The 12,655-nt window shown below is 39.3% G+C and overlaps 1 protein-coding gene across 1 annotated transcript in view; it reads right to left on the bottom strand.

The window, feature by feature from the left end:
• The window catches only part of MSRB3 (methionine sulfoxide reductase B3), a gene marked incomplete at its 5' end in the record, with an annotated part of 87,500 nt that overhangs the window by 53,534 nt on the left and 21,311 nt on the right, over nucleotides 1-12,655 (bottom strand). The window contains 1 exon segment of the mRNA XM_082498687.1: nucleotides 421-529. Coding sequence (XP_082354813.1) covers nucleotides 421-529 — 109 coding nt within the window.

Here is a 12,655-nt window from a genome sequence, read left to right as displayed (position 1 = left end):
AGCCAAAACGTCTATACTTACAATGGCCACCTTCAAAACTCCAGCCTCCTGGCACGGGGCCATTTTCCTCGTGGTTCTGCTTACTGTGATGTCTTCCAAAAAAAGTGTACCTAAACCGCTATTACTTCCACACATTTTGTAGTAAACTAAAAACAGACTCTAAACATGAGCCCGGTGACTTTATAAGACATGCAGTGTTCATTAAAAGAAAAAGTCGCACAAGACCCCTGGCCTCGGCCCCGTGCTGCAGATGCTTGTCTTTGCAGTGGTGTTAATTTGTAGGGGTTAGTAAACAAGTGCAGAAATCCTGGGGGGGGGGGAGCAACTTTGTGGGGAAGGTGAGGAAGCACCGGTAAGAGGAGGGGGAGAAAAGAAAGACGCCTGTGTGTCGAGGACTGCGTTTCCTTCATCCTGCCTTACCTTTCAGTCCCCTTCTCCTGAGTGACATGGTATTGCAAGGGCGTCAGCCGCTTCCTCAGCTCCTCCTGGGAAAAGACCACCTTACAGTCCTTTTTATCCCTACATGACCCTGCGAAGGGAGAGGATATGGGAGAAGGAGCCTTTTTAGCTTAAATCCTGAATAATTGCTTTGGCAGACGGCCACAGCATAGCTTCTGCATTCACTTGTCAATGACCAGACTGGTCCCTAATGCACGAAGAATGGCTCAGCTGAACTGCAGCTGATTATTTCTTCCAATCCAAGTTTAAAAAAGAATTGTGCTTGAGAGCCAGGTGATTCCACTGGAGCAGTGACAATGTGCTACAGCCAAAGCCCTTTGGTGTGTTATACACTAAAACTGTCGCGCACACAATCATTCACAAGAAAGTAACATTTTTCCAACTGTTAAAAAAAAATCTGCAAAAAAATCCCAACTACAGCTGAAACATTCTTTACAAGACATCTATATTTGAGACTTACGGTAATGGGCATATGATGTTCAGCCACAACATCCAACAATTTCATTACCCTTTAAAGTAGCCGAAAAACAATTCTAAATCTTTACAATTCCAATAAGGTTGATTTAGCTTCTAGTCACATCCTCATCCTTTTACTTTATAACATTAACCATTGTATTTTTTCATGTTGAAGCCCTAGAATAGCAGCCCTGAGGAGCAAGTAATTTCTTTATGCACAAAGCTGTAAAACATTCAACAATAAACTTGTCATAAAAATTAGGGTTGCTATTGAAATTACCCTCCTTCAAAAATCTTGTCTTATGTTTTGCTTAGTTCACACAGAAAATCCAAGGAGTACATAAGGATTACTGTAAAAAAACATTTGCATAGTGCAGAAATTCACATCACATCAGGAAAGAAAAAATAACACTAAGGTTGCTTTTGAGAATGAAAACTACATTTTTTAATGTAGTAACAGAAATTGCCAAATATTCAAATAACTTTGATAATAGCTTGCAAAAATTAGCTGACAAAATACGGCAGGGAAAAAGCACTCTAATTGTGACAGTAATTAAAATATGGTACAATTAGAAATAAACACTCCTGACAAAAATATTTTTTGCTAGTAATGTATATACACTCATAAAAAGACCAATTGTGTTCCCAACGTAGAGGGAACAGACCTACCCATCTGTATGTCATTTAGTACAGGAGAGGCAATGGCAGGTTTAAATTACATGGTATTGGATTGCAATTTCCTAACATTGGATGCTTTTCTGCTTTTTTACCTTGAGTCATTACTAAGGAGTGTTCATAAAAAGTAGCTTAAAGCACAGATGCTTGCAAATCATTTAAGAAAAGATGTTTCTTTCTTCCTCCCCCTCTTCTTTTTTCATTTTTTTAATGTGTGGGGGTGGGTGAATAGGGGAGAGAGAAAAAGAATAATGCTGTTGGTCACTACCAACTAACCCTAGGAAGTATTTTCAGGAAGAAAAAAGTAAAATTGAAAACATCTGATTGAAGTAAATAGTGCAAACATAAAAAGCTTTACTAGTGAAAGAAAGGTATTGAAAAGCGACTTTATTTCATAGATTAGAAATTACTTTTGATCTAAACATTCTTAAAAACAGATTGTTTTCCACTCTGAGCCATCTCATTAGCTGTGCTGCAGAGCCTTCGTTTTAATGGCAAGCTTTGAAAGAGCGCCGCTGTATGCCTTTGTTAGCTTCAATCTTATTTGGGAGAGGGATAAAGATTTCATTCCAGGTCTCTTTGTTTGTCTTTCAAGAACCACTAAAGCAGTATTCACACAAATTTTGCAGGAATGTGCCCTGTGCCATAGCTTACAAATTATTTGGTTTTGGTGCACTTAAAGGTCACCTTCCAAATTAGCAAAATTTTCCTACATCCTGGCTTTTCAACCTTAAATGTAAATATTGTTTCCTAACTGTAAGTGAGGTTTGTTCTTTATAACATTTGGTTGCTTATTTAAAGATGTCAAACTTTGGAGGTTTTTATTCTCCGAACGTGCTGGGCTCAAGGACTAATAAGTCTTTCAAAGTATAGCTAACAGGGAAAGGAAGCATGTGCATTATATAAATAGCTATTGTTGTGTTGCATTACGCAGCTCAGAAAGAAACTGTTTGAGAGACAGTCTTTCACCTAATATTTCAGTACTAAAAAGTAGTCTAGAGAGCAGCAAAGAATCTTACAAACAAACATCACTTCACTTTTAAAAATATCTTCCAATTATTTTTTTTAATTCTATTTGTTCTTTAGATGTTGCAAAAAAAAAGCAAACTAAGTATGACTTCACTTTGGAAAAAGTCAGAGAAAATATTGAATGTTTTAAAGAATGGTCACTATTCCCTCTAATTTTTTTTTTCATCTATTTTAGAAATTTAGTTTTTTCAATCAATGGTCTCACTATATGCACAAGAAAATTTCTATATGCCACTTGATCCACAATATACATCAGAAGTAGGGAGTGCGTTGTAAAAGATTTTTTCCCCCATTGTTTTTAGTAATTAACTGGGTGTTTTACAATACAGACAAGTATTTATGTCTACAGGGAAATTTTGCCAAGCTGCACTGGGGTAAACTGCAACCTACCCCAACAAAGGGCTCTCTGGGTTTGTAATTCAATGGAGTATATATCAGCAAAAAACTATAGTTGCACTATAATTCATAAAAGAAATCTCTTGGTCCAGCCCTCAGCATTCAAGAACAGCCCTATTCAATTAATTGCACTTATTATTTAACTGCTAGCACCAAAAAAAACAGCTCAATAAATTGATTGCACTATTTCCATATTGCCAAAGAGCCAGGAAGGTAAAGCAAGACTCACCCCTGACTGCAGAGGATGTAAGGATATGTTAACCGAAACAGGGCTAGCCTACCAGCCTTGATAAAATGCAATGAATCCTAAAAATTATGGGATGAGATTCTAGCAGTACAGTCCTTCAGTTACAAAAAAAATAACATGCAAGAGGGATAAAAGTGCTCAACTTGCAGTACAAGAGCGGATGCTTCTGGTTTTTTCAACTGTTCCTTTACAGCACATACGAGATGTCTGCCACATTCAAGCCAACTGTCTGTATCGTGGGAGGGGACAACACAAAGCTATGCAAGTATATACCCAATATGAGAGAAACTGCCACTAGTAATGCAGCTGTTATCAACTCGTTACTAAAGCAGAGAATAAAGGTGCAGGCTGGTCACCTTCCTCAGCCTGGTTCCCCATAAAAGGGACCGGGTATGGGCTGTGGAAAGGGTTCTCATACAGGCAAAAAACTTCTTCAGCAACTCAGGCATTAAGGCAGGCTCACAGTTCATTTGCAAATTATACAGTTCAAGGCAGAAGAGAAAAAAGGTCATCGGTTTTACAAATAGCATGACATCACTGTGATTACATTTAAGGTGAGAGTAAATTAAATACACTGTGAGAATAACGGAGTCTGGATACATTAGATCTATATTAGGACTCTGGATTGGATCTCACTTGTTCTTTGCAGGTGATGGTCTCAGCAATGACTTTTAGAAGAACCTGAGACAGCTATGTTCCTAACTCCAGTTAGATACTGCTCTTAGGAGAGGGAAGACAAAATTCCCTTTAGATTCCACTGCAGGATCAGAGGCCAAATTAAATCCCTCTGATCGGCAGACCTCGGTGCCTTCATTGGGGTCAGCGCTCATTAGAAGAGCAGTGCACACACAACTGTTCCACAAACATGCACCAGCATTTCCACTTGAGGCCACCTGCCTTCAGCCTTTTGCCAACAGTTATAGCAGTCCCAAAAGCTGTTAAGATCCTGGAGCAGGATGGAAGGCTTCGTGAAGAAAAGGCGCCAGGCTCACAAATTGTAGTGCATAAACATACAAAAAAGCTGAGGAGGGTGAAACAAACACCAAGAGAAACCCTGTCGGAGCCTTCATGGCGTTCCTGTGCTTAGGAATGGCTTTTCGGAAAAGCAACGCAAAGCACACTGCCATTTACTATTCACACACAGACTACGGGTATTTCAAAGTTCGGCTCTTTGAGTCCTCCTCTGTACAAATGAAGTGAACAGAAAGAATTTTCTGGGTGTTGACCTGATAATGAAGACATTAAGCATCTCACCTCACATATAAATTCCAATTTCAATTGACCTTTTGAAACCTGTGGTTCATAACACAGGCGTGTGCCATTTCCTTCCCTATAAGCAATCACAAGAAAACTAGCAACAAGATACGTCCAGACAGACAGACACAAGTTAGCAGACCATTACTCCTTACCACTCAGCCCTTTACCTGCTCCAGCGCGCTGGAGGGTGGCGATTAGTGTCTGACATGCCCTGAAATATGGTGGCATTTTGCCTGATGGCTTTCCTTCTTCAGTCTTTTGAACCGTTCTAATTATTTTCTCTTATATTTTGTTGCTTCCTATCACTGAAATTAACTCAACATTTCAGCTGCATGGAAGACACAGCATACATTTCCCCCCTTCTACGTAAGCGTATGTTCCACTAGCATTAATGGACATTACAGTCATGCACTGAGCACATACCATTAAGACTTCCTGAATTAAATACAGCAAGATCAAATGTTCCAGCAGAGCACAGCCATATAATAAATTGGGCTTCTAGTTTTCAGTACTACTTCTTTTAATATACCCAAGCAGTTTTTTAGGGGCCTTCCAGCACATTTTATTATTCATATACCACCCCAGCCCCAATCCTGCAATGTGACCTGTGTGGGCAGACCCTTGAGAATACACATAGCTCCAACAACTACATAAGGGTCTACAAATGTAAATCACATGACAGGATCTGGCTCTAAGTATGCAGCTCTCCTCAAAGCCTGTCCCCTCACAACTGGGTAACACCTTAGTCATCGATGGTAAATTATCTCAAACTGACCTTAAGAGGAATCCTGCAAGGTTAAAAAATATTTGCATACTTTTCTTTAAATAAATATCCTTACATACGCTATTGCTAACATTCAGTATTACTAAAAGTGGAATCTCTCATTTTTATTATTTCAAATTTCATTTACACAGTTTATTCCTCTTGTTTACAGTTATGTCTCTCTCTGTCCTTAGGAAAAGGCAAACGCACAACTCTCTATTTCACTTCTGTTTAGTCCGTTCTCTGCAGCCTCTAGTCTGCAGCCTTGGGAGAATGCTGCATCGTCCTCTCCCTGCAAACAAGCCAGGAACTGCTCATCTAGTTAAAAAAACCCAATTCTTGAAAATGCAAATCGATGCAAACAATTATATTGGCTTGTAAGTTGGAAAACACTCTTTTACAAAACCTGTATTTGACATGATAGATCTTTTTATAATCCCATCACAAGCCATTTTAAATTGCCTAAGCTTGCTGCTGACTAGGACAGATGCTGCAAAAGAACTCTGAAAAGCTGAGAGGTCAAGTTTAAATAAAATCCAAACTTCATCATTAAAAAAACCCTGTAAATGTTTTACACATTGAAAAATAGATCTGTGTTTCTTCTCTGAGGGATGGCTCCTTTGCTTTCTTGCTGTAGGTAGCTAACTCCCACCTGCTGTTGAACTACCATTTGCAGTTTCATGCAAGCATTAGGAGTAATGGGGCGAAGACCATTTCCACTATATAGTGCGTTGAAAATCCAAAAGCTGGGTACCAGGAAAACAGTTACAATTTTGGGTCAAATGCCAGGTTCTATCTTGAAAGAATGCCACCCAAAAATTAACTGTCTTTAAAAAAAATTATTTACTTAACACCTAGGAGGGTCACATGGCTGCAAGGGAAGGGCAAGCCCCTTCATTGCAAATACGCAAGCTTCCCATACAATCAAATAACATAGCTGTCACATTTATTTTTTTAATCTTCTGAAGCACTAAAAAAAAAAACCCACCCCCATCTCCCAGCTAATGCATCTCCTCTGTGCACTCATTTTCTTTCCAAAGAAAGTGGTACTGGAACCCCAGTGGTTCCAGAACAGGCAGCACCTGTGGGAACGGAAGCTGCCTTGTTTTTCCTCAGGTTCGCAAGCATCTTTGTGGGCAGGTTACGTGGCCAAGGTAGCCACGCAAGCCAAAGAGACATTCCCTGGAAAAGAAACCTGAAGCTGTCTCTCCTCCCTGCACATGTAAAAAACGTTTAACAAAAAGATTTAACTGTTTTGTGTAGTGGGGAGGGGGGAAAGAAAAGCAGCTCTGTTTGTCCTCTCTGGGGATGTCTACTTTATTTCCTTATCTCACATTAATGAAATGAATGTCACTACCAGCCGCAATCTTGGTCTTTCCAAATTATAACCACTGAGGACTCCAACTTCACCCTGCAGTGGCCGGGGCTTTTCAAGCTGTCATCTTCACCGGTACTATAGCGATGGGAGCATGTGTCTGCTCAGCACAGGTTGGTGAATAGCAGCACCTTCAATTAAGTAAGGCAAAAGCTCATTACATTATAAACTGCCACTTCTGTTAGCCTTTCTGCTGAGATGGCCACAGACAGAGTGCACAGGGCAGCTGACCTATTTGCCTTACTCTTGGATGCAAACCAGGCAAGACAAGATCAAGATCTATTGGTACAGCAGCGGAGGAGGGAATATTTATAATGATGGATTTCTCTTCCTCTCTCCCCTAACAGATAAAGAGACTTTTGTTTTGCCAATATGATCCTAGCACCTTTCATAGGCACTACATTTGTTTAAATCAAACCCAAGAAAGGCAGAGACACTGAGCACTCTGTATCTGGTCAGTAGATTTCTGTCAGAATCAATAAAAGGGTGCACAACATATAGAAAGGCATTTCAATAACAGCAGAATTAATCTGAATAATAAGAGTGTTTTATGCTACCTTTTGCATTTAAAATATTTCAGTAAGCCATCAAAATAAGTTTATTCACACGGCTTTAATAAAGGTTTAACCCTGCAGCGGAAACAATTAAAAAGTCAGCATTTGCCAGCGGTTACCGCAGTGGTGTGTAGCTTATTGTGGCATTCAGGCTGTTGCTAAATCCTCCTGCTGCTTCCTCCACAATAGTGATGTGTGGCCTGTGAAATGAGCACTGCATTTCAAGAATCAAGGTGCCGCAATCTATACTCAGGATGGGGGTGGAGGAAAGGAGCCGAGTTGGGGGAGGTCTCTCTTCTCCAATTCCCCACATCAGCCCAGATCTAACCCCCTGCAAAACTCAGTTTGTCTCCAACTGTGCAGGAACCCATTTAGCGAAGACACAAGCAGGCACAGCCTGCTCTATGGCCTTTCATCCCACATCTCCAAGCACTAAGGATTGTACCCAGCATGAGGACAGGAAAAGCTGGAACATGCTGTGGTCCAGCTATTGCTCTGCTATGGCCACCGTGGAAAACACTGTAGCATCCCTCAACCTGCTTCAGGACTAAAGGTAGAGAAACAGCCAAAAAGGTTAGTGGCTGCCAACTTCTTTCCCTTGTGGGCCTCCCATCCTTCCCCATGCTTCTGTAAAATTCAGCCATGCTTTATGGGGCAGGAAGATGGGGTCAAGCCCTATAAAACAGCTTCAAGAGGACTCAGTTGAACCCTTCCCCTGCTCTGCTTTCCTTGGGACTCCTTGACCCAGGCCAGGGAGTTGAGCAGGGAGCTCTTACCTGCGTTGCACAAAGCTGCCAGCGCAGGACCTGGGCTGCCAGCAGCTACCATCCTTCGAGAACCTGTCCTCCAGCTGGAGCAGGGGGCACCCAGCCAGGTGCCCTTTCCCAACACAACTTATTTTGAAGGAAATCACGAGATGAGACACCTGTTTAGCTTCTAACTAAGAACAAACATTTTCTGCTTCTTAGCCATCTCTGGGACACAATTTCTCTCCACTCCTTGTTTCTTCCCAAATCACAATCTGTGCTGTAGCGACCTGTGGTTAACCTAAGAGCTAAATTACGGTAATGTCCGTGTCTCTGGTGACTGACTCCCATTCCAAACTCTCTAGACCTATTCAATGTACCATCAAATTCCACACTTGCACATCCCCTAAGTGACCCCCCTGGATCATCTCCTCTATCACTTCCAAACATGCTTTGACTTTAGGGTTCACATTTCCATCCTGCACCTTTTCTTGCTTGCCCTCTGTCAGCTTAGCAATATCTTTCAAAAATCTTCTTTTTTGTGTGCTGCCATCCCTCCATTATATCACATTATTCTCTGCAACCTTCATCATGTACCCATCAGACTAAGGACAAAGCCAGGGGGTGCTTTTAATTGAAGGAAAAAAAGCGAAGGCAGTCCTGAAAGGACTTCTCAAACCTCCTGTTATACACAGAGAGTCTAATATAAGAGAGTAGCTTTTAATGGGAGCCCTTAAAACACAGAAACACAGTTAGTGCTGAAACTTCATCTTTTCCATACTCAACATCAGCAGAAAATGCAGTTAAGCCTGAGCAGCAGAGGGCACAGGAATGGAACGCAGGAAATTTATGAGCTCCCAGAATTAAAACATTCCTGCAAGAAAGGTAGAAATGGCTTGTGGTGGGTCCTTTATGGGAGTAGGAAGGGAAAGCAAATGACCTTAAGAGATCTGTCAGGGAACACATTAAGTAACTGGCTCTGTGCATGGTGCTGGGAGCACAAGAAAACTTCTCATCACCCCTGTGGTATACTCTGTGCCACTGCGGAGCCTCCACCCAGGCAAGGCAGGGACCAGCACCTTCTGTCTATGGAGCAGATGAGGAAGAGTGCAAAACTCTGCCAGAACAAGGAGTTAAAAAGGGGGACAAAATAGGATACAAACTCTAGGGTGCAAACAAAAAGGGTACATTAACCAAGGGTTTCTGGTTTTCTTTATGATCCCAAGTTTTGCGAGCATCAGGCACAATAACAGTGTTACTGCCAATAAGGTATCTACAAATACATTTCACACTAAACTGTATTAAATAAGATATTCTAGACTGAGTACTATTGTAGAAAATAAACATTTGTCAATACAGGATAATTTTTTAAGTAAATGCAGCATTGAATGTATTCCTGTTAAGACAACTATACAAAGGTGATTTTTAAAACCCATTTTCAAGCCATTCCAAAAATATTATAATGTTATGCTCTATTATGATAATGCAGCATTTTACTATCATCTATTTATTAGGAGGCAGACGTACACACAGACATTTATATAATAATGACACATGAACAGCTTCACATGCTATTTACTATTGTGCTCATATACTACTTGTTTTCAAGACTCTTTTCAAGCATTTATCCAATTCCTCATAACTGCTGGGAGGTAGTAAACTATGTAATTTGTAAGACCATATTTTAAGTTTTAAAATCTATTTTTTTTCCAAATTGGTATTTGCTTCTTTTTTTAATTTAGCTTCATAGAAATGAGTTTTAATTTTTGCTCCCCAACCAGTTCTGAGGAACACATACATCCAGCTGAGACCTTGTATGACATATTTAAACCCAAAGCAAATTTTTACATTCAAGATATAAACCCCAGAAAATAGGGATTTATAATGAAAGCATTGACAGGCATTTAACCACAGCCATACCGGTGGGTTTTGCTATACAACATATCAGTCTTACTTTTATTTTCTTTCAGACCATGTGAAGAGACATCTGTAATAGTACATCTTCGGTGATATACATTATGGAAAGCTATGGGAAAGTTGTAACATACATTATGGAAATGAACATATAAACATACAATATGAAACATTTAGACATCCTTAAGTTACACAAAGTTTGACAGTACCTACCATACTTTGAACACACGAGTCTTTTCTAGACTTTTCATTGTTAAAGCCAGATCTGGCAAACACTACGCACACAGATAATTTCTCTGACATGCGCAGTTTGAGAGTTCAGAGGGACAAATCCATATGAACAACTCATGTAACTGTTTGCAAGATCCACTCCCAAAAGTAATCCTTTATGAGATTACGACTAAAAATCCAATTTTGAGCATCAGTAATTTTGTCCACTATTTATTTCAATTTTATGGAAAGACATTACACTGAAATTTGGAATTAACAAAGAATAAAACAAGTTATGAGAAACTACACTATAGACATTTACTTAATAAAGACTTACACCATATGCCCAGCACCATCTTCATACAGATGTATTGTAATTTAATCTAATCCTAGAAAAGTATGGTTTTCTACTAGTAGTTATTTTAGTAATTAAACACTTCACAACAATTTAATATTGTCTTGGACTTTATTATTTCATACAGAAAAAAATACTAAGTCTACTCCTGTAATTTCTTCATCATTACTTTTACTTAATTTTACAAGCACCATAATTTTCTTTGATCTACCAGAGAGGAAAAGCCAAATTATCTCATGCAAAAAATGTGATGTAAGCAGCACAACATTCAAAGTGTTAAAGAAATAAAGGATTTTTTTAAGAAATGAGAACCCATAATAATTAAAAGACACAGCAAAGCAAAGTAAGCTAACTTTTTACTTTATAGCTTGGTGGTCTGCTACAGAAAACATATGTACATGGAATCTGTATAATCATTACTTGTATCAGTTACTTGCTGGTATGCACTAAAGCAGCTGAAGTAGTTTTTGCATTAAATTTTTTGGAGGTGGTGTTGTGGTTTTGGGTGTTTTTTTTTTTTAAAGATTTGATTTCTGTGAACAAAATCGTGGCAGGTGCTGAGTGCATCCTACATTTCCAAAGAAATTTAGAGCATTCAATTTAATAAAAGTGGGCTAAAGGAGTGACACTTCTACACCACACAACAGACACACCGGAGCTGTAACCATTACTGGAAATGAAGAAACCTTGAACCAATGTGAAGGTAGTTTGCGTGCGAGCACAGATTGACATGATTTTTCTCAATGCTCATGCTTTTCTTAAAATACTTGTAAATTGTTCATAAGGTCTCAGGCTGTACTTTATGTATGAATGACTCCTAAATGGGAAGCTTTTCATATAGTGCTAGGCGTGCAAAACAGTGTATGCTTAGTGCCATCTACTGGGAGTGCCTGTCCGTACTCTGACTTAACCATGTCAGCTATAAAAACTGTTACGGGCAAACCGTGCACTAGGTTTGCACACATTGAAACGTTTAGTCCTAACTTCAGACAAAAAAAAATATTTTTTAAAATACAATTTGGAAGAATAGATCCGCACTCCAGGCACTAATATACAAATAGAAAAAGAGCAAGTAAAAACACTTCACTAGCACAGCTGATCCAGTGTAACTAGCATGTGCTTACAAAATAGTGTTTCAAAGAACAGACAGGTCATCCCTGTTCTAAGATACCTCGTAACGTTATTTCATTCATTGAACTTTTGGAGAAAAAAAAATCACTTATTTCTGACCTACAACCATAACTTTATATTACATATAAAGTAAATATTGCATTGTAGTAATTTGTTTCTTACAGGAAGGACAGAGGTACCATTCCAAGCACAGAAATTGAAATGATACTTTAATTCAAGTCCTTATCCTGCAAATATTTAACTGCACGGAGTTTAAAACTGTGTTTTAAAGCCCAATTTACAGCTCTGCCAGCACTTTGCTCCCTTAGGCTGAGCGGGTAAGGGGTACCAGAAGATTAGACAATTTCCTTCCATATGGAATTTGCCTTTCAACCAGAAAAAGGCCAAACTTCACACCATTCCAGTCTCAGCGGGCACACAGCATGGCAGTATGGTTGCAGGGCTGCAACTCACATAGAGCTGGGTGGTGGGAAAAGTACTAACTTAAAGCATTATGTTATAAAAAAGTCATGAGAACTCAGGGCGTTTTCTGTATATTCAAAAGTTAAAGTCACAGTGCATTGTGGCATTTAAGCAGATGTTGCCTCTAGATCTCATTCCCATGTTTAATTTGATACATGCTATACCACTTACTTGCAACCCCCTCAATACACCACACAAAAAAAAGAAACCAAAAGCAAAGCAAGCCTACGTTAATTTATAAGCATCTGGGGAATTTAGATTACTCTTAAAATATGTGAGATATGTGATTGTATATTATTCCACTGTTAGCAGATGAATTTGGGTTTATTATATATAAATATGTATATATATTTTAAGTAGCCAGTCAGTGGAACTCAATCTATTAATGTTTTGCACAGTTATGGATCAAAGGGACAGGAATAAAAAGTAGTGTTATGAGGTTTTTATTCCAAAATGTGACTACTGGATTGTGCCTGAAAAACAACTTGACACACTAGCTAACCTAATGCTTCGCAAACAGGTATGTGATAGAAAAAACCTCCCATGGGCTGTGCTTCTAGCTGACCAAATTTGAGATCTCCTTTTCAGAGCAGGAACAAAATGGCCAGAAGATTGAGTGCCCCCAT

This window comes from Vanellus vanellus, assembly GCF_965231255.1.
Source record: "Vanellus vanellus genome assembly, chromosome: 1".
Taxonomy (NCBI): domain Eukaryota; kingdom Metazoa; phylum Chordata; class Aves; order Charadriiformes; family Charadriidae; genus Vanellus; species Vanellus vanellus.
This window is presented reverse-complemented; position numbering and strand designations above follow the sequence as displayed.